Source organism: Phyllobates terribilis, unplaced genomic scaffold (assembly GCF_046119375.1).
Source record: "Phyllobates terribilis strain yellow unplaced genomic scaffold, ASM4611937v1 Scaffold_8__6_contigs__length_399053987, whole genome shotgun sequence".
Classification (NCBI taxonomy): Eukaryota; Metazoa; Chordata; class Amphibia; order Anura; family Dendrobatidae; genus Phyllobates; species Phyllobates terribilis.
Window position 1 is genome coordinate 180,593,902 of NW_027362768.1, and position 23,010 is coordinate 180,616,911.

The 23,010-nt window shown below is 48.5% G+C and overlaps 1 protein-coding gene across 2 annotated transcripts in view; it reads left to right on the forward strand.

Annotated features, from left to right (window-relative positions):
* LOC141156475 (cystathionine gamma-lyase-like) overlaps window positions 1–13,172 on the forward strand; it is a 47,605-nt gene extending 34,433 nt beyond the window's left edge. The window contains exons 4-11 of one of the 2 annotated variants that reach the window (XM_073642677.1): window positions 974–1,105; window positions 1,630–1,687; window positions 1,891–1,974; window positions 4,483–4,635; window positions 5,130–5,251; window positions 10,343–10,395; window positions 11,186–11,324; window positions 12,917–13,172. In XM_073642677.1, coding sequence (XP_073498778.1) covers window positions 974–1,105; window positions 1,630–1,687; window positions 1,891–1,974; window positions 4,483–4,635; window positions 5,130–5,251; window positions 10,343–10,395; window positions 11,186–11,324; window positions 12,917–12,982 — 807 coding nt within the window. In that variant the 3' untranslated portion in view covers window positions 12,983–13,172. The remainder of the gene's footprint in view (window positions 1–973; window positions 1,106–1,629; window positions 1,688–1,890; window positions 1,975–4,482; window positions 4,636–5,129; window positions 5,252–10,342; window positions 10,396–11,185; window positions 11,325–12,916) is intronic. The other variant, XM_073642678.1, reaches the window with a different exon arrangement.
* Window positions 13,173–23,010: the final 9,838 nt, after the last annotated feature.

Genomic DNA, 23,010 nt, shown 5'->3' on the forward strand with positions numbered 1-23,010 from the left:
ATCCCAAGCTGGTGGAGGGCCCTAATCCTTAGCCAGAGACCGGAGGTCATGGGCAGGATCTGCCACGACCACCCACTAAATCCACCCGGAAGGCAAACCGTGAATAGGGTCAGGGAACCCAGAGACAAGGGTTTTACCAACAAGAGGCCCGAGGGAGCCGGACTTAGGTGGATCCCTGGTGGGGAAGGCCAGAGAGAAGGACAAGTCAGAAAGGGAGCTCAGGACCACGCTCCAGAATCACCTGGGGGTTGGCCGAGTCCAGGACCTGGTGGACGCAGCACGGCTCGGGCGGTCACTCAAGGCCGGAGTGACCAACACAAAAGCAGTAAGTAAAACCCTGAACTGCACAGCCCGACTCGGAGTCTTATTACCACTCTCACTGCACCACCACAACCACCACCCTCTACAACTGACCCCCTGAGGCTATACCCCTCCCGTTGGGGGTTATACTACCCGAAGCTGCACACACACCACCAGCCTCAGCGGACCCTGCTGCAGCGGCGGCCGTAGTGACCGCAAATCAACGGGTGGCGTAGTCGACACTAAAGAACATCCAGTAACATCTGTAGGACTGCCACACACTGAGCTTGACACCCTGGGCACGGACCGGGTCACCGCCACTCGGAGACTACAACCCCCATCTGATCCGGCTCCGGGTATCCCCCAAACAACACTGGCCCAGGGGGCGCGTCACTTATTCTGTAATTGTCTTTTTTGTCTGTTCAAGCCGCCCCCTTAAAATTATAAAGTGCTGCAGAATATGTTGGCGCTATAAAAATAAAAAATATTTTTATTAAAATGGAGTAATTTTAAGTAAAGTATTGATAAATGACATTTCAGAGCTGCTGGACCCCAGACATGTGCGTCACATTGCAGCTGACCTGAAGGACGGATCACGTAGGGGAAGAGATTAGCGAAAGCTGAACTAATTAACGTGGATTTACCCAATAACGTATTTTCTTTTGCACCCAAGCTTGTCTGGATTGAAACCCCAACGAACCCGACCCTAACGGTGATCGATATCCAAGGCTGTGCGGACATCATCCACAAGCACCAGGACGCCATCCTGGCCGTGGATAACACCTTCATGTCCGCCTATTTCCAGGTGATTGTCGCTAAGTAACAGCCCGGACAATTAAAGTGGATACATTTGCATTCCAAATGGGCGGAGACAGAATCATTTGTAGCGAATCGAATCCATGGAATGTCAGATGTGATAAGAGACTAAACAGCGCTGCACACGTGATGGCGCGGCAAATGTGCTAAATCCGGACTGTCCCTCAAACATCAGCACGAGTTTTTCGTAGTTTGCACTTTCCCCAATGTTTGCAAATAAAAAGGAAAACTCTGCGTTTTGCTGCGAGCAAATCCTAAAGTTTAAAAGTTTCATAACTTTTACTGGAAGATTTCTAAATATTATCTGTTTTAGTCTGTGTGCACATGGAGTCTTCTTGCTGAGTTTTCGGAGCAGAAACTGAGTTGAAATGCAAAGGTTTTGAGATTTTAAGAGTCTCCGCTTAGTTTCTGCTCCAAAAACTCATGTACACAGAGCTTAATGTGGTTTATTTTGTATAGTAAACACTGCAAATTACATTTTTTCCTTTCCTTTTTTATCTTTCCTTTTTCCAGCGACCATTGGCTCTAGGAGCGGATATCTGTATGTACTCAGCAACCAAATACATGAATGGTAAGCAAATCTGCTGTACTATGAGGAAGTATCAGCTTTATCCACCAGAGCGCAGTGTGTGTGTGTTTGAGAAACCCATGTGATCATATAGGGACTTAATACATGAGTTTTACAAAGCTGTAGAGAGAAAAAAAAGTGTAATTCTGAATATTCTTTAAGAAATTGTATTGACATTAATAACTTTTTATCTCTTGGTATTTTAGGCCACAGCGATGTTATCATGGGATTGATTTCTGTGAACTGCGACAAATTATATGAAAGGTTAAGCTTTCTTCAGAATGATGAGTGTAGGTGTAATGAAGTTTTATTGCCAGGATTAGGATTGGAAACTTTTTTCCTGTTCTAACTCTCTGATGAAGTTCATACAAACCACCACTAGGGGGAGCTAGAGATGAAAAGCAAACTTTATACAGCAGTTGTGGTTGCAGGGGGAATAGTTCATAAAGTTTTCCAATGCGATTAGACAGCTGCGTTGGGATCCGAAAATTGGGCTATTCTCAGATGAACGCCTTTAAGTCCAATAACGCAGAGCAGTACCAAGCGGCACCACAAAATCTGTGGCAGGAAAACTTGTTTATTATATATAATATTAGTCCTGGGATAAGGCAGCAAAATGTTTAATGAAGTGAGCGATCTCCGGGTGTGTAGAGGAAGATCTCCCCATAATATGGAGCACACTATGACCTCACATAGAGGTACTGCAGAGCCAAAAGTACATGATGGGACAGAGTCATTATTGTTTTGCACCTTTTTTTCTGCAGTACAAATAGGGCTGGGTGCAGGTGATGGTGTACTCTCTTATTCAAGGGAATCGGGTTGATTATGCAAATCACGCTCTGATCAGTGTGATCATACTTTGATCCGATTCTCTCAAATGAGAAGATGGAGAAAAACTTCTCCATCTACTCTATTGTCTCAGTCCATGGAAATCTGACTGCACTCAGATGTCATCCGGGTGCAGTCTGAGGTTTTTCACGCACTTATTGACTCGCATGGCCGAATATCAGATCAAACTCTCACATGCAGTATTTTTTTTTCTTCCCTTGGACAGACTCTGTCCGAGGAAAAAAAAAATTGGACATGTGCACGGCCCCATAGACTAATATTGGTCCGATTGCAATCGGATATTTTGTCACATTGCACTTGGACTGAAAATACAGTCGTCGGCATCTGCCCTTATGGTAATTTTTTTTTTTATTCAGAATTTAATTTGTGCCTTTTTTGTAAGCCAATGTTACTTTGATTTAGATTTTTTACCCGTTCAGCATCACGGTTGTGTTTTTGATTATTCAGTGTTTTCGGCTAATTTATAAGTGGCGACTTTTCGTAATGTTGCATTTTTTTTTCACAATTCTACTCCAGTTTTTTTACCCTATTTTTTTTTACTCTAAAAAGGTGCAAAAATACCATTAAAAAAAGAAAAATCACCTTTGAATTTACTCCAATGCATCAAAAATTGTGCAGCTGTTTTGATGAATTTGGCACAAAAATGCAAGACAACAAAAAAATAAATAAATCCGGCGCGCCTTGCTACAAACATTTAGTTCTTTGCTAGTTGCCACTGATAAATCTCCTGCTCCCAGGGTGTGAAGACCCGGGGTCTTCAGTGGGCGTAACAAACAGCACAGGGTGATGGTAAAACAGCGTGGCAATACTTTATTTAACCACAAAGCGAACAATAAACACACAGAACAGTCCCAGCAAATACCCAAGATTGTACAACATTACACAGTCTCACCCTTCCTCTTCCGCCCGCCTGGGATAGAACAGCTGAACCGTTGGAGGCTTCCAGGGCTGACTACCTCAACCAGTGGCCCCCCCGATTCTGGCGGGCCCCCACAGAGAGGAGGTAGCGGCAAGCTTAGGAAGCTATCAGTCCCGAGGGTCCCAACCTGGCCTCTCCGAGAGTTTCCATAGAGCCAGACGACCGGTGGGTCCCTCCTGGCAACCCCAAACAACATATCCATGTCTCTCTGATGGTCAAATGGAGCAAATCCGTATCTTTTCATTCAGGGCCGATACCCTTAGACTAGAATCATGTAGAATACAAATCTGTGTCTCTTTGGTTGCCATGCAATCCATCTGCTGTCCTGAAAGATGTATCTCATTGTTCTGGTAAAGTCTTTCTGACTCTCCTTGATTCTCCTCAAGTCTGACTGCTACAAAAAACACATGTCCCTTCTGCTTCTCTGGGCTCAGCCCCCTAAATGGTAGAACTGCCCTCACCCTCCTCCCTCAAAGCAAAGTGTGGATTAGTGGAGGTATTTTTCTCAGGTCGACCGCTTCACCTGGGTCTACATGTGAGACTCCCTGTGGTGAAGGCTCTGAAGGAACTTCTTTCAACACTTACACAATAGGCCTAGACGATTTTTGAAAAATGGTTAGAGGCCCCTGAGATACTAATGAGATTAGTGGAATGCTGGACACTTTACAAGGTAAATTAGTGTACATAAACTGACGAGCAAGCAAAACATTAATAAAACACAGCCAACAATCTCTAATAAAACACTATAAGGTATTTCTCTTGGATTAACAAATCTAATTGTCTGGCTTATTAAGATTTTAAGTTCTATCATCACACTGGGCTCCTCTACTGTTCTGTAACAGATTTCAGGGCTTTGCTAATGATTGGGGTCTTCCTCACCCCACTTCACATGTGGAGGGAACGCGCCCGAAGGGATTCCAGTGCACGTTGTGGATTTGCCATTTTTCCTTGATTTTGCACAACGACGTTGCACACATTTGCTACGAATGTCAGATGTTTGACCGTGTCTGAGCGGTGTTGTCTCTCGCAGCTCTTGGCGCCATTCCTTCCCCGTTTGATTGTTATCTCTGTAACCGCGGACTGAAGACTTTACCCCTCAGGATGAAGCAGCATTTCTACAATGCAATGGCTGTGGCCATGTTTATGGCGAGAGATCCTCGTGTTGAGAAAGTCTTGTTTCCAGGTAAAGCACCGAGTCTGGTTTGGCTGATATTCCTGGGGGTCTTTATAGAGACGTTACCTATAGGGGGCACTATAGACACCGCTTTCTTCTAGCTGCAGGAGAGCTCATGTGCATACTCCTTCCCACAGAGCAATCAGTGCAGTACTCCGGTAATGACACTTTTGTAAGTTTAGTTCCAAAATGTTATGGCCCCCTATACCCGGCTAAGCGGCACGGCCAGACCCTACAGGTCTGTACCAGACAGGTATGACATCCAAGTCCTGTTATTTTGTAGCACCTGCACCCTAACTGTGGCTCCTGCCAGGAGTAAGACTGACCCTGCCTAAGTTTTGGTGCATAGAGACCATCGATCTCTCTGGGTTGGGAGGATTATGGGGCCTGAGGACTTGGCGTAGACCGTATCCTCTGCTCACTGATTTTGTGACATTTTGTTTTTTTTGTTAAGCAAAACCTCGGGCTTTTAGGCTACTAATGTTGCGCCGGTTTTCTTTCAGGGCTTCCATCCCACCCGCAGTACGAGCTCACCAAGCGTCAGTGCACCGGCGTGCCGGGGATGATCACCTTCTACATTAAAGGCGGCCTGGAACACGCCAAGACCTTCCTGAAGAGCATAAAGGTAAACGTGGTGATAGAGGTCCTACATGACTCTTCACCCGGGGAGACTTTTTTTTTTTTTTTTTTCTCATCACTCTTTTTTTTAGTTTTCTGCCATCATAAATCCTTATAAGGTTTTTTTTTTTTTTTTGCGGGACGAGTTGTAGTTTTGAATGACTCCATTCATTTTATTATATAATGCACTTAAAACTGGGGTAAAATTATACAAGAACCAGTGGTGGATTTATTGAGGGTTGGATTTTGTTTTGTTTTTGTTTATTTCTTCAATATTCACTTTTCAGTAAAAATGACTTTAGAACTTTAAAACTTTACAATATTTTTAGGTCTTAGAATAAGACGTCTGAAGCCAAAGTCAGGGCTTTTATTTTCAGTACAAGCTGTAGAGTTTATTGGTGCCATATTGAGGTTTATATGACTTTCTGATATATATTTTCAGCATTTACCTTATAGGATACATAGATTTCTATGTTATTACTTTGCAGAATTATGTATATATATTTCTGGGGACAATAAGAGTGATGTAAACCTTTAGAATTTTGTACATTATTTTTTTTAAGACTTATATACAGCTCTGGCAAAAATGAAGAGACCACTGCCCAGTTTTCTCTACATGTCTGACGGCCTTTCCATTCCAGTGTCAGTTGAATTCCATCCACCGTCCACCTCATTCTACTTAATGTGCTTCTGATTAGGTGATCACCTGAACCAAATCTTATGTAACGAGGGAAAGTATAAAAAAACACTGCTGTGGTCTTCACGATCCTCCAGCAATAGGACAAGCTGGATGGCAAAACAAGTGCTAGGAATAGCCCAAAAGTAATTGGAATGAAAAAATAACTTTTCACCATGCCAAAGGAGGTGGAAAGAAAAGTCTTGAGTGAGGAAAAGAAGGGCTCAATTCTGGCTTCACTAGCGGAGGGATACAGGGAGCGTCATGTTGCCTCCATCCGAAGACGGCAGTCCATTACCACAAGGTCAAGCAGCAGACATTGGGGACAACAAAGCTACAGACCGGCAGAGGGCGAAAGCGACTCTCCACTGACCGGGATGACCGCCATCTTATTCCAATGTCACTCAGCAACCGCAGGATGACATCAAGTGACCTACAAAAGGAATGGCAAATGGCAGTGGGGATGAAGAGCACGGCAGGAACAGTTGGTACCAGGCTCCTATAGGCCTCAAGTCATGTAAAGCTAGAAAAAAGCCTTCCATCAATGAGAAGCAAAGGAGAGCCAGGCTGAAGTAAGGTACTAGAGGACTGGAGTAAGGTAATCTTCTCTGATGAGTCTAATTTTCAGCTTTGCCCAACGCCTGGTCGTCTGATGGTTAGATGGAGACCTGGAGAGGCATACAAGCCACAGTGTCTTGCACCCACTGTGAAATTTGGTGGAGGAACGGTGATGATCTAGGGATGCTTCAGCAAGGCTGGAATTGGGCAGGTTCATCTTTGCGAAGGACGTATGAATCAAGCCGCATACAAGGTTATCCGTGAAAAACCACTTGCTTCCTTCTGCTCAGACAATGTTCCCCAACTCTGAAGACTGTTTTTTTCCAGCAGGACAATGCCCCATGCCACACAACTAGGTCAATCAATGTGTGGATGAAGGAGCACCACGTCAAGACCCTGTCATGGCCAGCCCCGTCTCCAGACCTGAACCCCATTGAAAACCTCTGGAATGTAATCAAGAGGAAGATGGATAGTCACAAGCCATCAATCAAAGAAGAACTGCAGGAGCGGCATAAGGTCACCCAAAAGCAGCGTGAAAGACTGGTGGAAAGCAGCCAAGACGCATGAAAGCTGGGATTAAAAATCATGGTTATTCCACCAAATATTGATTTCTGAACTCTTCCGGAGATAAAACATGAGGATTGTGGTTTCTAAATGAATAAGAACTTGTTTTCTTTGCATTATTTGAGGCCTGAAAGCACGGTTTCTTTTTTATTATTTTGACGATTTTTCATTTGCTGCAAATAAATACAAAATTTTTAGCTTTGAATTTTGGAGACATGTTGTCAGTAGTTTATAGAATAAAACAACAATGTACATTTTACTCAAAAATAGACCTATAAAGAGAAAAATCAGAGAAAATGAAAATTTTGCAGTGGTCTCTTAATTTTTTTCAGAGCTGTATATATATATATATATATAATACAGACCAAAAGTTTGGACACACCTTCTCATTTAAAGATTTTTCTGTATTTTCATGACTATGACAATTGTACATTCACACTGAAGGCATCAAAACTATGAATTAACACATGTGGAATTATATTCTTAACAAAAAAATGTGAAACAACTGAAAATATGTCTTATATTCTAGGTTCTTCAAAGTATCCACCTTTTGCTTTTATGACTGCTTTGCACACTCTTGGCATTCTCTTGATGAGCTTCAAGAGGTAGTCACCGGAAATGGTTTTCACTTCACAGGTGTGCCCTGTCAGGTTTAATAAGTGGGATTTCTTGCCTTATAAATGGGTTTGGGACCATCAGTTGTGTTGTGCAGAAGTCTAGTGGATGCACAGCTGATAGTCCTACTGAATAGACTGTTAGAATTTGTATTATGGCAATAAAAAAGCAGCTAAGTAAAGAAAAACGAGTGGGCATCCTTACTTTAAGAAATGAAGGTCAGTAATGCGAAAAATTGGGAAAACTTTGAAAGTGTCCCCAAGTGCAGTTGCAAAAACCATCAAGCACTACAAAGAAACTGGCTCACATGAGGACCGCCCCAGGAAAGGAAGACCAAGATTCACCTCTGCTTCTGAGGATAAGTTTATCCGAGTCACCAGCCTCAGAAATCGCAGGTTAACAGCAGCTCAGATTAGAGACCAGGTCAATGCCACACAGAGTTCTACCAGCAGATACATCTCTACAAAAACTGTTAAGAGGAGACTTTGTGCAGCAGGCCTTCATGGTAAAATAGCTGCTAGGAAACCACTGCTAAGGACAGGCAACAAGCAGAAGAGACTTGTTTGGGCTAAAGAACACAAGGATTGGACATTAGACCAGTGGAAATCTGTGCTTTGGTCTGATGAGTCCAAATTTGAGATCTGTGGTTCCAACCACCGTGTCTTTGTGCGACGCAGAAAAGGTGAACGGATGGACTCTACATGCCTGGTTCCCACCGTGAAGCATGGAGGAGGAGGTGTGATGGTGTGGGGATGCTTTGCTGGTGACACTGTAGGGGATTTATTCAAAATTGAAGGCATACTGAACCAGCATGGCTACCACAGCATCTTGCAGCGGCATGCTATTCCATCCGGTTTGCGTTTAGTTGGACCATCATTTATTTTTCAACAGGATAATGACCCCAAACACACCTCCAGGCTGTGTAAGGGCTATTTGACCAAGAAGGAGAGTGATGGGGTGCTACGCCAGATGACCTGGCCTCCACAGTCATCAGACCTGAACCCAATCAAGATTGTTTGGGGTGAGCTGGACCGCAGAGTGAAGGCAAAAGGGCCAACAAGTGCTAAGCATCTCTGGGAACTCCTTCAAGATTGTTGGAAGACCATTTCCGGTGACTACCTCTTGAAGCTCATCAAGAGAATACCAAGAGTGTGCAAAGCAGTCATCAAAGCAAAAGGTGGCTACTTTGAAGAACCTAGAATATAAGACATATTTTCAGTTGTTTCACACTTTTTAGTTAAGTATATAATTCCACATGTGGTAATTCATAGTTTTGATGCCTTCAGTGTGAATGTACAATTTTCAAAGTCATGAAAATACAGAAAAATCTTTAAATGAGAAGGTGTGTCCAAACATTTGGTCTGTACTGTATATATATATATATATATATATATATATATATATATATATATATATATATAAAAAAATCCTCTATAGAGGAGATAAACCTACAATCACTTTAATATTGCTGTCCATGAAGAGAGTGACACCCGGCTCTCCTACCCCAATTCATAACCTCTTAGATGCTAGGGTCGTGATAGACAGCGGCATCTAAGCGGTTACACTGCTGCGATCAAAGCCTCGGATACTGGCTGTATAATACGGCTCCTGAGTGCGCCCCATACAGGCAGAGCATGCCCCTACAGGCAGAGGGCGCCCCCTACAGGCAGAGGGCGTCCCCTACAGGCAGAGCACGCACCCTACAGGCAGAGCGCGCCCCCTACAGGCAGAGGGTGCCACCTACAGGCAGAGAACGCCCCCTACAGGCAGAGCGCGCCCCCTACAGGCAGAGGGCGCCCCCTACAGGCAGAGCATGCCCCCTACAGGCAGAGGGCGCCCCCTACAGGCAGAGCACGCACCCTACAGGCAGAGCGCGCCCCCTACAGGCAGAGGGCGCCCCCTACAGGCAGAGCGTGCCCCCTACAGGCAGAGGGCGCCCCCTACAGGCAGAGCACGCCCTCTGCATGCAGAGCGCGCCACATACAGAGAGAGCACGCCCCCTACAGGCAGAGCATGCCCCCTACAGGCAGAGTGCGCCCCCTACAGGCAGAGCATGCCCCCTACAGGCAGAGTGCGCCCCCTACAGGCAGAGCGCGCACCTTACAGGCAGAGGGCGCCCTCTGCATGCAGAGCACGCCACATACAGAGAGAGCACGCACCCTACAGGCAGAGCACGCCCCCTACAGGCAGAGGGCGCCCCCTACAGGCAGAGCGCGCCCCCTACAGGCAGAGGGCGCCCCCTACAGGCAGAGGGCGCCCTCTGCATGCAGAGCACGCCACATACAGAGAGAGCACGCCCCCTACAGGCAGAGCATGCCCCCTGCAGGCAGAGCACATGCCATACAGGCAGAGCGCGCCCCCTACAGGCAGAGCGCACATGATGGATGTCACCAAAGAGTAAAGCGATTGTCCAGAATGAGATGACAGCGGAGCCGTTTCTAGAAAAAAAATATCAGCAGACACCGGTATCCTCAGCTGCGTCTGGAATTGCAGAGGTCACGTGAAAGAGTCTGAGCTGCAATACCAGACACCTCCTATAGACACATAGGGGCGCCATTTATATGCCATACACATGCCTTTTGCTCCAGTATGTGACCCTGCAGCTTCTAATCTGGAAATACTTGGCATCTTCTGTTGTGTTTTATTATTTCTAATTGTAAACCCCTCTCACTTCTGACCCCACAGTTACTTACACTTGCCGAAAGTCTTGGTGGATATGAAAGTCTGGCCGAGCATCCGTAAGTATTCCTGACACTGACTCTCTATGGCCGTGATCTTCAGTCCGTGCTCAGAATTATAGTTTTGCCCCTGATTGAAGACTTAAAGGAATTCTCCACCTCTGGGGACAATTGTCTTACTTAAATGCACTGTTTGACTTTTCCAGGCTCTTTGTCTTCTTGCACATTCATCTGTGATATCATAAATAAATGGAGACAAGCTGAGAAAATGACGGATAATAGTTACAAACTTTCCAGTTAGACTGTCAGAAGGAGCTCACTGATGGACTCTTAGTTAACTCTTTCTTCAGAGGCTGTAGAAGGCAAACAGTGCCACATTTTTCATGAAACCCAAATGCAAAACTGATTGTTAGCCCCAGATACATGCATTTAATGAAAAAAAAAAATGTCCCCAAAGGCGGACAACTTCTTTCTTATACAGTAGAGGGGTCTCTGACCCCAGCACCCAGATGTGACTGTATCAGACACGTGTGCAATAACTGCTGAGGAACAGAGACAAATGCCATCAAAACTCCAGGAAAAGTTTTGCACAGAATCTGATCGCTGCTTTTACATTCAGCTTTTTGCAGAACTTTTCGTGGAGTTTTTAGTTGACTTTTTTTTATCCCTCCCGTTTGCTCGGCTTTTATTTCCCCCTTATCCAGCAGTTTATGACTTTGGCTCCTGATGCTCCATCCGCAGATCCTCCAGCACAATGTGCACGGAGCGGGCGGACAGATGGGCTTGTAAGTGCCTCGTCTATTTCCAGCACTTTATGGGCCGTATAATTATCGCCTGTTTCCCCCTCTAGTGCCATTATGACCCACGCCTCCGTGCCAGAGGAGGAACGGACCGTCCTGAACATCAGCGACACGCTCATCCGCCTCTCCATAGGGTTAGAGGATGCGGAGGACATCATAGAGGACCTGGACCAAGCACTGCAGGCTGCGGTGAGTACTGCTGACCTCCTCCACCCCAAAAACAAAAAGTTACCCATTTATTAAAGGGGTGTTATACCAGAGGGGCGAGACCTGCAGCAATCCAATCACTCCCCAATCATTGCAGATAATAACATTGCTGCACAGGTGACAGGCTATTTTGACTGTCTGAATATTCGCCAAGATTTTCGGCAATTCTGTCATTTTTTATTTCCCTTTTTCCTGCTTTACGGGGTCAAATAACTTTGCATATTGATTGAACTTTTACAGATGTGGCGACATTTTGGGATTCGTCTGATCACTTGCTCTATATACTGTATTGTGGTACATAGGTGAAGCTCCCTCTATACTGTACGCAGCCGTATATGATGCGCCCCTGGGCCGTGGGGGTACTCGGCAGCTGGGCCTATGGATGCTGGTGGGGGATATCACGGTGGCTGGCCTGGTCCGTGACCCAGGGCGGTCAATAAAAAGGGGGGTTTTCTATTTATAGGGGATTTATAAAGTTTGTGACGCCACCTGTGGAATGCGGCTAAAGGGAGCCGCCGCTGCGGAGCAGGTCCTCTGGAGCTGATGTTACTGCAGTGGGGATGGTGTGGCTCTCCACAGGTAGAGCTAGCTCCAGGGCAGTGTAGATATTGTTGGTTCCACTGGTGCACTATACAGGTGTCAGCCTCCCACGTCGCGCTGTGTTCACCAGACCGGGGGTTCAGCTGTTCCTCAGGTGGGTTAGGAGCACCTGACGGAACCCCCTTCCTTGTGTTCCTCTCTAGACCGACTTCACGCTGGGTCTTCTCCCTTCTGCCCTGCGCTTCCCCACTCACAATCCCGCTCAGGTGCTCTGAAGTCCCTCCTGTCAAACTGGAGTTCCCGGACCTACTTGACCCTCACGGTGACTAGAATGAGGCTTTGGCAACTGAACTATAAAAGCCCGAAGCCTCCGGTTTTTCCAGCCGAGACCTGGAGTAACACGGCTGGTCCAGGGGCCGGTCCCCTTCTTGCGGCCTGATCCCTCTGTCTTCAGACAGATTTGGGGCGTACGGGTGCCGTCCTGCACTCGCTCTACCCCCTGGGATCCCTTCAGTACAACGGAGCCTTCCTCCTCTGCTCCCCTCCTGGGCCTCTAGCACTAGACCCTACTTGTGGAGCAGAGCTGCTAAAGAGACTCAGCTCCCAGACTGTCTTCACTCTCTCCTCTCACTGACTGAACATTCTGTCCTGAACTGCCACCCTAAGATGGCTTCCCTTTATATACCTCCTTCTATGGTGCTCCCCTAAACTGCTTCCTCCACCCACACCCACTACTGGTTCCCCCTACCTTTGGGTTCCCCCCACTCAAGCCAGGGACAGGGCTTAGCACTGTGCACATGCATCTTGCCCTTCCAGCCGGCCTGGAGTAGTGTAGTGTTGGATGCAGGTGTTGGGGTTCTGGGCAGCACTCCCTCCTTACCTGAGAGAAGGAGACACCACACCTCTGGGTAAGGTGCAGTACCTCTGTGGCGACTGAACCCTCAGGGGCGCCACATATACATCTTGCCGGATTCTCTTCGTGCCCGTCGTAGTGAGGAGACTTGTGAATAACTCATTTCTCTCCTCTCTTGCAGCACCCGGATCTTACAAACCCGACCAAAGTGCTGGATTTGTTGCAGCATCTGAAGTCCAACTGTTGAATATTCCTCCATCATCCATTCCCGACCCGAGACCCCAATAATAAACCTGACACTGAAAAGCAAATCTGTGAAAACTCCCACCAGGCACACGGCACTTTGTAATTATTATACATTGGATTCCTGCTGTAATTAAACATTAAATTATTATCCCACAACTTAATATACAGAAACAATCTACATAGAAAGACAAGTCACTGAGTACAAATTCTTAGCTGTACTCCAGAGCTGCACTCACTATTCTGCTGGTGGAGTCACTGTACATACATTACATTACTGATCCTGAGTTACATCCTGTATTACACTCCAGAGCTGCACTCACTATTCTGCTGGTGGAGTCACTGTGTACATACATTACATTACTGATCCTGAGTTACATCCTGCATTATACTCCAGAGCTGCACTCACTATTTTGCTGGTGCAGTCACTGTGTACATACATTACATTACTGATCCTGAGTTACATCCTATATTATACTCCAGAGCTGCACTCACTATTCTGCTGGTGGAGTCACTGTACATACATTACATTACTGATCCTGAGTTACATCCTGTATTACACTCCAGAGCTGCACTCACTATTCTGCTGGTGGAGTCACTGTACATACATTACATATCATGTACTGTTCCTAATGTAATGTATGTACACAGTGACTTCTCCAGCAGAATAGTGAGTACAGCTCTGGGGTATAATACAGGATGTAACTCAGGATCAGTACAGGATCAGTAATGTAATGTATGTACACAGTGACTGCACCAGCAGAATAGTGAGTGCAGCTCTGGAGTATAATACAGGATGTAACTCAGGATCAGTACAGGATCAGTACAGTAATGTAATGTACGAGTGTACACAGTGACTCTACCAGCAGAATAGTGAGTGCAGCTCTGGAGTATAATACAAGATGTAACTCAGGATCAGTAACGTATGTATACAGTGACTGCACCAGCAGAATAGTGAGTGCAGCTCTGGTGTATAATACAGGATGTAACTCAGGATCAGTACAGGATCAGTCATGTAATGTATGTACACAGTGACTGCACCAGCAGAATAGTGAGTGCAGCTCTGGAGTATAATGCAGGATGTAACTCAGGATCAGTACAGGATCAGTAATGTAATGTGTGTACACAGTGACTGTACCAGCAGAATAGTGAATGCAGCTCTAGAGTATAATACAGGAGGTAACTCAGGATCAGTAATGTAATGTATGTACGCAGTGACTGCACCAGCAGAATAGTGAGTGCAGCTCTGTAGTATAATGCAGGATGTAACTCAGGATCAGTAATGTAATGTATGTACACAGTGACTGCACCAGCAGAATGGTGAGTGCAGCTCTAGAGTATAATACAGGAGGTAACTCAGGATCAGTAATGTAATGTATGTACGCAGTGACTGCACCAGCAGAATAGTGAGTGCAGCTCTGGAGTATAATGCAGGATGTAACTCAGGATCAGTAATGTAATGTATGTACGCAGTGACTGCACCAGCAGAATAGTGAGTGCAGCTCTGGAGTATAATACAGGAGGTAACTCAGGATCAGTAATGTAATCTATATACACAGTGACTGCACCAGCAGAATAGTGAGTGCAGCTCTGGAGTATAATACAGGATGTAACTCAGGATCAGTATTGTAATGTATATACACAGTGACTGCACCAGCAGAATAGTGAGCTCAGCTCTGGAGTATAATACAGGATGTAACTCAGGATCAGTACAGGATCAGTAATGTAATGTATGTACACAGTGACTGCACCAGCAGAATAGTGAGTGCAGCTCTGGAGTATAATACAGGATGTAACTCAGGATCAGTACAGGATTAGTAATGTAATATATGTACATAGTGACTGTGTAAGTCGTGTAGCGGGAGGGTTCTTCAGTACATGGCGGAGCCACGGGTGAGAAAACCAACTCTTACACAGTTTGATCCCAAAAGAACTGTTTTACTTATTTAAGTGTATATTTTCACCCAGACAGTACAAAACATTTAAATATTATGCAAACATTAGTGACCTGCTGAACCTCAGTGCTATACAGCGTGGCACCTAGGCAATCTGTATTTACTATTTTTTTTATAGATTTGCCTGCTGGCGTACCTAAAGTGCCTAACACCTGCATCCAACACTACACTACTCCAGACCAGCAGAAGGGGCAAGATGCGTCGCTTCTCTGCTGAGCCCTGTCCCTGGCTAGAGTGGGGGGAACCAAAGTAGGGGGAACCATGTAGTGGGTGTGGGTGGAGGAAGAAGATCAGGGGAGCATTGAAAGAAGTGATATAAAAAGGGATGGAACCATCTAGAAGGAGTCAGGTCCAGTCAGAAGCAGACAGTCTTCAGTGAGAGGAAGAGTTGGGAGCAGGAGCTCTGCAGGAGCTCTGCTCAGGAGAAGGGCCTAGTGAGGAGGCCCAGGAGAAGGAGAGGAGGAAGGAACGGGAGCAGAGAGCAGGTTCCAGGAGTGAAGAAAGGATCCCAGGGGTGCAGGCAGTGCTGGATGCCACCCGTACGGCCGAATCTACCAGGCGGTGGAGGGATCGGGTCGCAGAGGGGACCGGCCCCTAACTAGTGAGAATTACAATATTCAAATAGGTAACTGGAGGGTGCAGCATTTCTGGTGCTGCAGCCAAAAGCCACATCTATCTCACCAAGAAGGTGGCCATAGAGGACCCAGGGGACAGAGAAGATGTCGCCCGACAAGGTCTGCGGTCACTGTATTGGTACACTAGGTGTGCAGTGCAGGAAGAAGGCCAGAAGGAACACACAGAAGGGGGTCCCGTTATGTACTCTGGAGGTACCTGAGGGTTGGCTGAGCCCCTCCCTGAGTAAGCACAGGACGACGTGGGAAGTTATGATCTGCAGTTGTAACCAGGAGCAAAGTGAGAACTGTGAGTAAATCCGGAAGACTGCACCCCACTGTCTCTGTGAATTATTATTGCGCCATCATCCCCTGCACTACACTGCACAGCAACAATAACATCACCGCCCCGCATGGAGCTTAGCTCTACCTGTGGAGAGCTGAACCAACTCTGCTGCATTAACATCAGCTCCAGAGGACCTGCTCCGCAGCGGCGGCTACATATAGTCGCATACTACAGGTGGCATCACAAACTCTATACAAGAACTATAAATCCCATGTAAATAACCCCTTTTATTGACCGCCCTGGGTCACGGACCGGGTCACTGCCACTGTGACATCTCCCCTAGCAATGACCGGCCCGGCACCGAGTACCCCACAGCCCAGGGGGCGCGTCATCTTTGGCGTCACGAACAGGATATGAACCCACCCGTTATCACCGGGTATTGTGCGCCTAGAGACTATGTTTGATACTGAACGTGGCGCCCGCCCCAGAAGAACGGGCGCCATTATGTGCGTGATTAAAGACAGCAAGAAACCACCTACCATCGTGGGCCGGGGTCCAGAATGGCGCCAAAAGCGGGGCCAGCCTCGAGCAGCAGTGACCATGTATGTAGATGTGTCCATCAAGCTGGGGGGCTGCTCCTAGGTGTGGCCGACAGCAAGTTGCCATGGAATCGCCCCCGAAAGGGGAGAGGAGAGAAGAAACCGGGGAGACAGGGCGGAGTCTCCAGCCGTCTAGACAGACCGCACCCGGCAGGCAGCATGGAGGAGAGTCAGGAGCAAGCTCCCGTCCATGGCCTGCAGCTATCTGAAATGCCTCTCACCCTGGAGGAGGCAATTGCTAAACTATCCCTGGAGGATACTGAGTTCCTCCATGCCGAGGTCCAGGAGTTAGGCTGCAGGATGGAGAGGGCCCAGCAGGATGCCATCGCTAGCTGGAAGGAGGAGCTGCTGGGGAAGATCGTGACCCGGCAGCAGCCAGTGCTGCGTTCCACCGGCAGCGTCCCAGCCCGGGAGGAGCCTGAACGGGCCAGGAGACAGAAAACAGCACAGGAGCGGCCGCGGGAGAAGGTAAGAGGAGTCTCCCTGTCCCGGGTGCTGAGAGTGCTGACCTGCTCCTGGGCCCCCTGGCGGAACCTCCAATCCCGGGCGCCTGCTCCGCTGACCTGCTTCTAGGCCCCCTCCCAGGGCCACCTGCCCCCGCACCCGAGTGTGTGTACTTAAGCCCCGGCTATGACTGGTCCGCCAAGTTCGAGGACCAGCAAGGACTCCCTCTAGCACCTACACCTGTGTCGCGCCCCCGGGGGCCTTACTGTTTGGGGACAGTATATATACAGTACAGACCAAAAGTTTGGACACATCTTCTCATTTAAAGATTTTTCTGTATTTTCATGACTATGAAAATTGTACATTCACACTGAAGGCATCAAAACTATGAATTACCACATGAGGAATTATATACTTAACAAAAAAGTGTGAAACAACTGAAAATATGTCTTATATTCTAGGTTCTTCAAAGTAGCCACCTTTTACTTTGATGACTGCTTTGCACACTCTTGGCATTCTCTTGATGAGCTTCAAGAGGTAGTCACCAGAAATGGTCTTCCAACAATCTTGAAGGAGTTCCCAGAGATGCTTAGCGCTTGTTGGCCCTTTTGCCTTCACTCTGCGGTCCAGCTCACCCCAAACCATCTCGATTGGGTTCAGGTCTGGTGACTGTAGAGGCCAGGTCATCTGGCGTAGCACCCCATCACTCTCCTTCTTGGTCAAATAGCCCTTACACAGCCTGGAGGTGTGTTTGGGGTCATTGTCCTGTTGAAAAATAAATGATGGTCCAACTAAACGCAAACCGGATGGAATAGCATGCCGCTGCAAGATGCTGTGGTAGCCATGCTGGTTCAGTATGACTTCAATTTTGAATAAATCCCCAACAGTGTCACCAGCAAAGCCCCCCCACACCATCACACCTCCTCCTCCATGCTTCACGGTGGGAACCAGGCATGTAGAGTCCATCTGTTCACCTTTTCTGCGTCGCACAAAGACACGGTGGTTGGAACCTAAGATCTCAAATTTGGACTCATCAGACCAAAGCACAGATTTCCACTGGTCTAATGTCCATTCCTTGTGTTCTTTAGCCCAAACAAGTCTCTTCTGCTTGTTGCCTGTCCTTAGCAGTGGTTTCCTAGCAGCTATTTTACCATGAAGGCCTGCTGCACAAAGTCTCCTCTTAACAGTTGTTGTAGAGATGTGTCTACCGCTAGAACTCTGTGTGGCATTGACCTGGTCTCTAATCTGAGCTGCTGTTAACCTGCGATTTCTGAGGCTGGTGACTCAGATAAACTTATCCTCAGAAGCAGAGGTGACTCTTGGTCTTCCTTTCCTGGGGCGGTCCTCATGTGAGCCAGTTTCTTTGTAGCGCTTGATGGTTTTTGCAACTGCACTTGGGGACACTTTCAAAGTTTTCCCAATTTTTCGCACTGACTGACCTTCATTTCTTAAAGTAATGATGGCCACTCGTTTTTCTTTACTTAGCTGCTTTTTTTGGGGCCATAATACAAATTCTAACAGTCTATTCAGTAGGACTATCAGCTGTGTATCCATCAGACTTCTGCACAACACAACTGATGGTCCCAACCTCATTTATAAGGCAAGAAATCCCATTTATTAAACCTGACAGGGCACACCTGTGAAGTGAAAACCATTTTCGGTGACTACCTCTTGAAGCTCATCAAGAGAATGCCAAGAGTGTGCAAAGCAGTCATCAAAGCAAAAGCTGGCTACTTTGAAGAACCTAGAATATAAAACATATTTTCAGTTGTTTCACACTTTTTTGTTAAGCATATAATTCCACATGTGTTAATTCATAGTTTTGATGCCTTCAGTGTGAATTTACAATTTTCAAAGTCATGAAAATACAGAAAAATCTTTAAATGAGAAGGTGTGTCCAAACTTTTGGTCTGTACTGTATATCACGGTGGCTGGCCCAGGGCGGACAGTGCACAAAAGGGGTAGAGATTACTAACAAAGTTCAGAGAAATTCGTGACGCCACCTGTGGTGTCTGGTGAAGGTCACCAGCGCTGCAGCAGTCCTCTGAGACAGGTGACAAGGCAGCTAAAGATGGTACAGCTCCCCACAGGTGGAGCGGGCCTCAAGGCAGTGTAGATAGATAGATGGTGGGTGCGCTGGGCGTTGTTGTGCAGGTAGAGAACGCAGCAGGAGTAACGGACAGAGACAGGGGGTTTTGCTTCGTTACCTTTACTGGTACAGCTGGTAGATACAGTCCAGGGTACTCTAGGTGAAGGGCGCACTTTTGGACTTCTCCCCAGGGAGCGGGTATAAGGCCTCCTGATCCGTGTCTGCCTCTGTGTAAGCTCCTGACCTGCCTGGAACTAGGCCTGGCTTCTATGCTAGATCTCTCCTTCACCTGCTGACTTGGTAGTAGGACTTTCTTTTGGCAATCACTCTCCCTGGACGCTGGGGCCTTCGTGATTCCTAGTCCTGTATATGAGTTCAGCTTGGTGTTCCTGGGACCTGTTGTACTCCAGGGGTTCCGGTTGTCCCTACTGGGCGTAAAGGGTCCCTGTAGGCTCGGACCCGGTGTCCGGTATATATATCGGGGTGAGCTTACTATGCTCCTCTGCCCCCTTTATCACTCCTTCCTTCCTCTCGCCTTCGGCCACGCTCGGGGCCCTCACTAGGCTTCAGGGCTGCTGGAGGCCTAGATTGCCTCACACAGCAGCGTGCGTGCTGCTACATCCTGAGCACACTCTAAACTCTCTGTAGCTCACACTGAGCTGCCTGGCTCCACCTTCCCTTTATATATCCCTATCAGGGCTCCCTCTGTTGGTATGAGGTGGAAGGTGGAGGTGTTTGCATGTAGTAAGGGCCTCTTGTGGAGAAATCCATCTGTGCATCCTTCCGGGTTCTGTGGCACCATGTGTGGCACCCCAGGGGTCTGGTTTCCACAGTAACGGCAATGTTATGTCTGAGAGCAGGTGGGAGGTCTCTTGGTCAGGGATCCTGTGCATGCCACACCTCCTGCCCAGTCCTGGGAGGGGAAGAACTTCCCCTATATAAACCTAGGGCTGAGGCAGGGTTAGTGAGTAGAGAAGAAGTAGAGACAGAGAAGAGAAGCAGATATAGGAAAGAACATCAGGAGCTCTGTGGGAGCAGTGCTACAAGGAGTCAGGGGCTGGCAGCTGCAGAGCTCGCCCTGACTGAGAAGTTATCACCGGACCCGGAGTCCGAGGCTGTGGGGACTAACTCCTATCCAGCAGCAGAAACCGACCGGCAGGGGATTGCAGGTCCTCTGGCCCAGAAACCCGAAGGCACGGTCACACGCGTGGGACCAGCACCGCCGTCGTGGAGCGGAAGCTACTAGAAGGCCCCGAGTCACCGGCCATACGGGTGAGCACCACACGGTACACTCAGGGACGTGGGCTACTTATACCCGCTTCTAGCAAGGTAGCCAGAAGAGTATCGTTAGTTTGGGAGGCCTACAACTCCGCCTGGCCAGGGGAGATCCCATCTGCTCAAGGACTGACCAGGCCCCAATCGCTAGCCAGTACTCCGGGAGGGTCTATCGTTGTCACCAGTAAAGACCCTGAACTACACCGTACCGTCTCTGAGTGGTTCCTGCTACCCCCATCATCCACGTCGGCTGCCCTGAGGCCATACCCCTCCCGTTGGGGGTTATACTATCACGCTGCACAATCCTACCACCGGCCTCAGCGGTCTGCCCTGCAGCAGCAGCTCCTTAGCTGTACTCAACGGGTGGCGTAGTCGTCCAACATCTACCGCTAATACAGCGCCACTTAGTCTGACTCCCTGGGCACGGACCGGATCACCGCCACGAGACTACAACCCTCAAGAGATCCGGCTCCGGGTAAGCTCCCGCATGCGCAACGCAGCGCGACACAGGCCCAGGGGCGCGTCAACTTTTGGCGTAGTCGGCAGGATTTTGTGCCCGCAACCACCGGGTACTGCGTGCCTGAAAAAGACTGTTCAAACTTACCTGTGGTGAAGATTCCCGCCATCCGGCGCCATCTTCCGCTTCCTTCCCGCCATCGGTGGAGTTTTCCCGCCATCCGGCGCCATATTCGGCCTTCTTCCCGCCATACGTGGAGTTTTCCCGCCATTGGACGCCATCTTGAGGACGCCGCGCGGGAAGAAGAGGGGCGTGGACTCCGAAAGCGCGCGAGAACTGAAGCCCCGCCTCACGTCCGGACGTTGCATAAGGTCCTGGAAGGAGCCCAGCAGACGCCGACGTCACAGGAGCGCGACGGAAGGTCTTCAACCCTGACGATCCACTGCGGAGCCGCGGCCTACGGAAGAGGATCATCGCAAGGTAGGCCACGGTCCACTAGGGGGGAGAAGGATGTCGGATACGGAGGAGAGCTTCACCGCTTCAATCCCCGCCAGCGCCACCGCTGTTGCGGTCATGCCTTTCACCATGCCCTATATCCCGGGGGCAGCCTGGCTACCCCAGTACTCAGGGGAGTCACATACCCTGCATGACTTTAGAGAAAAGCTGGATAGCCTCTTCCAGGTGTACCCCCTCACAGAGGAGCAAAAAGTGAGCATCCTGGTGGCCCAATTAACCGGAGCAGCCCAAAGGGAGGTAAAGACCTGGCCACCTGGGGGGAGGACTGTCGCAGGGATACTAACCCGGCTGAGGGACACCTTTGATACCCGCACCTCAGCCGAGATCAAGCTTAGATTCTACGGGTGCAAACAGCGGGCACATGAGAGTATAAGGGACTATGCCCTGAACCTACAAGAGGCCCTGAGAGCCATTAAGCAGACCGACCCTGACGGCTTGGGAGACGAGGACAGGCTGTTGACTGAACAATTTATAGAGGGTTTATATTGCAATGCCCACCGAACCCAGTTGCGGGCAATGGCCTTACAGGACCCTCATCTGGGATTTGCACAGTTCAAGGACAGAGCCATCCGGGTGCTTCGAGAACCGGCACCAGGTGGCGTTGTGACCCCCAGACGCCCCACTACCACTTACCACCAGGAGGCGGCGCCCTTGTCGGCAGGGCCTGTGGGAGCTGATGCGCAGGCTTTGAACAATGACCCGGCTCCAGACCTGCACCATCAGGTCCAAGAGCTAGCTAAAAGCGTTGCTGCGCTAACCCGAACTGTGCAGTCTTTACAGGTTTCCACTCCAGGGAAGATCCAGCTGGCATCCGGACCGGAGGACATCCCGTGGCGTCGACCAAGGAGGACCCCACCGGCCAGAGGAAGACCCAGCGACCGATACAACGAGGACGGACGACCCATCTGCCGCCGCTGCAATCAACCCGGACATATGGCAAGGTATTGTCCTTTAAACTGGCACAACCTGGGGTAGAGGGCCAACCCCCAGGAAAAAGATCACCAGGCCCATCGAACTGGCGCGACAAATATGTGGGAGGACGTCCAGTCTTACCCGTGGTACTGGATGGCATTCCTATGAGTGCCCTACTGGACACCGGGTCACAGGTCACCACCATCCCGTACGTGCTCTTCAAGCAGTACTGGAATGACTCGGATATCACCCGCTACCCTGACGACGACTTGAGTATCATCGCCAGCAATGGTCAGCCCGTGCCACAGATTGGATTTAAAGAGGTGACCATTAAAATCGGTAGAGTCGAACTGGCAGCACAGGGACTGATCATTGTAGACATTGACAAACACGAGAGTCACCCAAAGATAACTCTAGGAACTAATGTAATTGAAAATTGTCTTGCAGAGGTGATTTTCCTTTTACAGCAGGTTGCCAAGAACGCCAGCTCCGGCCAGCAGCGAGTGCTCCAGAAAGAGATCCGGGCACTGATGCGACGGCAACAGCTAGAACTCTCCGGTGGTGAGATTGGTAGCGTGCGAATGTGTGACCCTTTCCCTATTGCCATGCCCCCGAAAAGTGAAATGATGATTTGGTGCCGGGCAGCTATTGGTCTGAGAGGTAGAGATTACCAGGCAATGGTAGAACCAGTTTACTCAGACAGTAGGCCCACCATTTTGACAGCACGGGGGGTGGTCAATGTACGCCATGGGAGGGTGCCCGTTCGCATAATAAATATCGGGAAGAGGGAAGTGTACCTGCCCCGGTATGCCACGCTAGCCAAATTGTATACCATCAATCAAGATTCCATACAGTCCGTAGAACCCTTGCCTCCATCTTCCCCGGAGG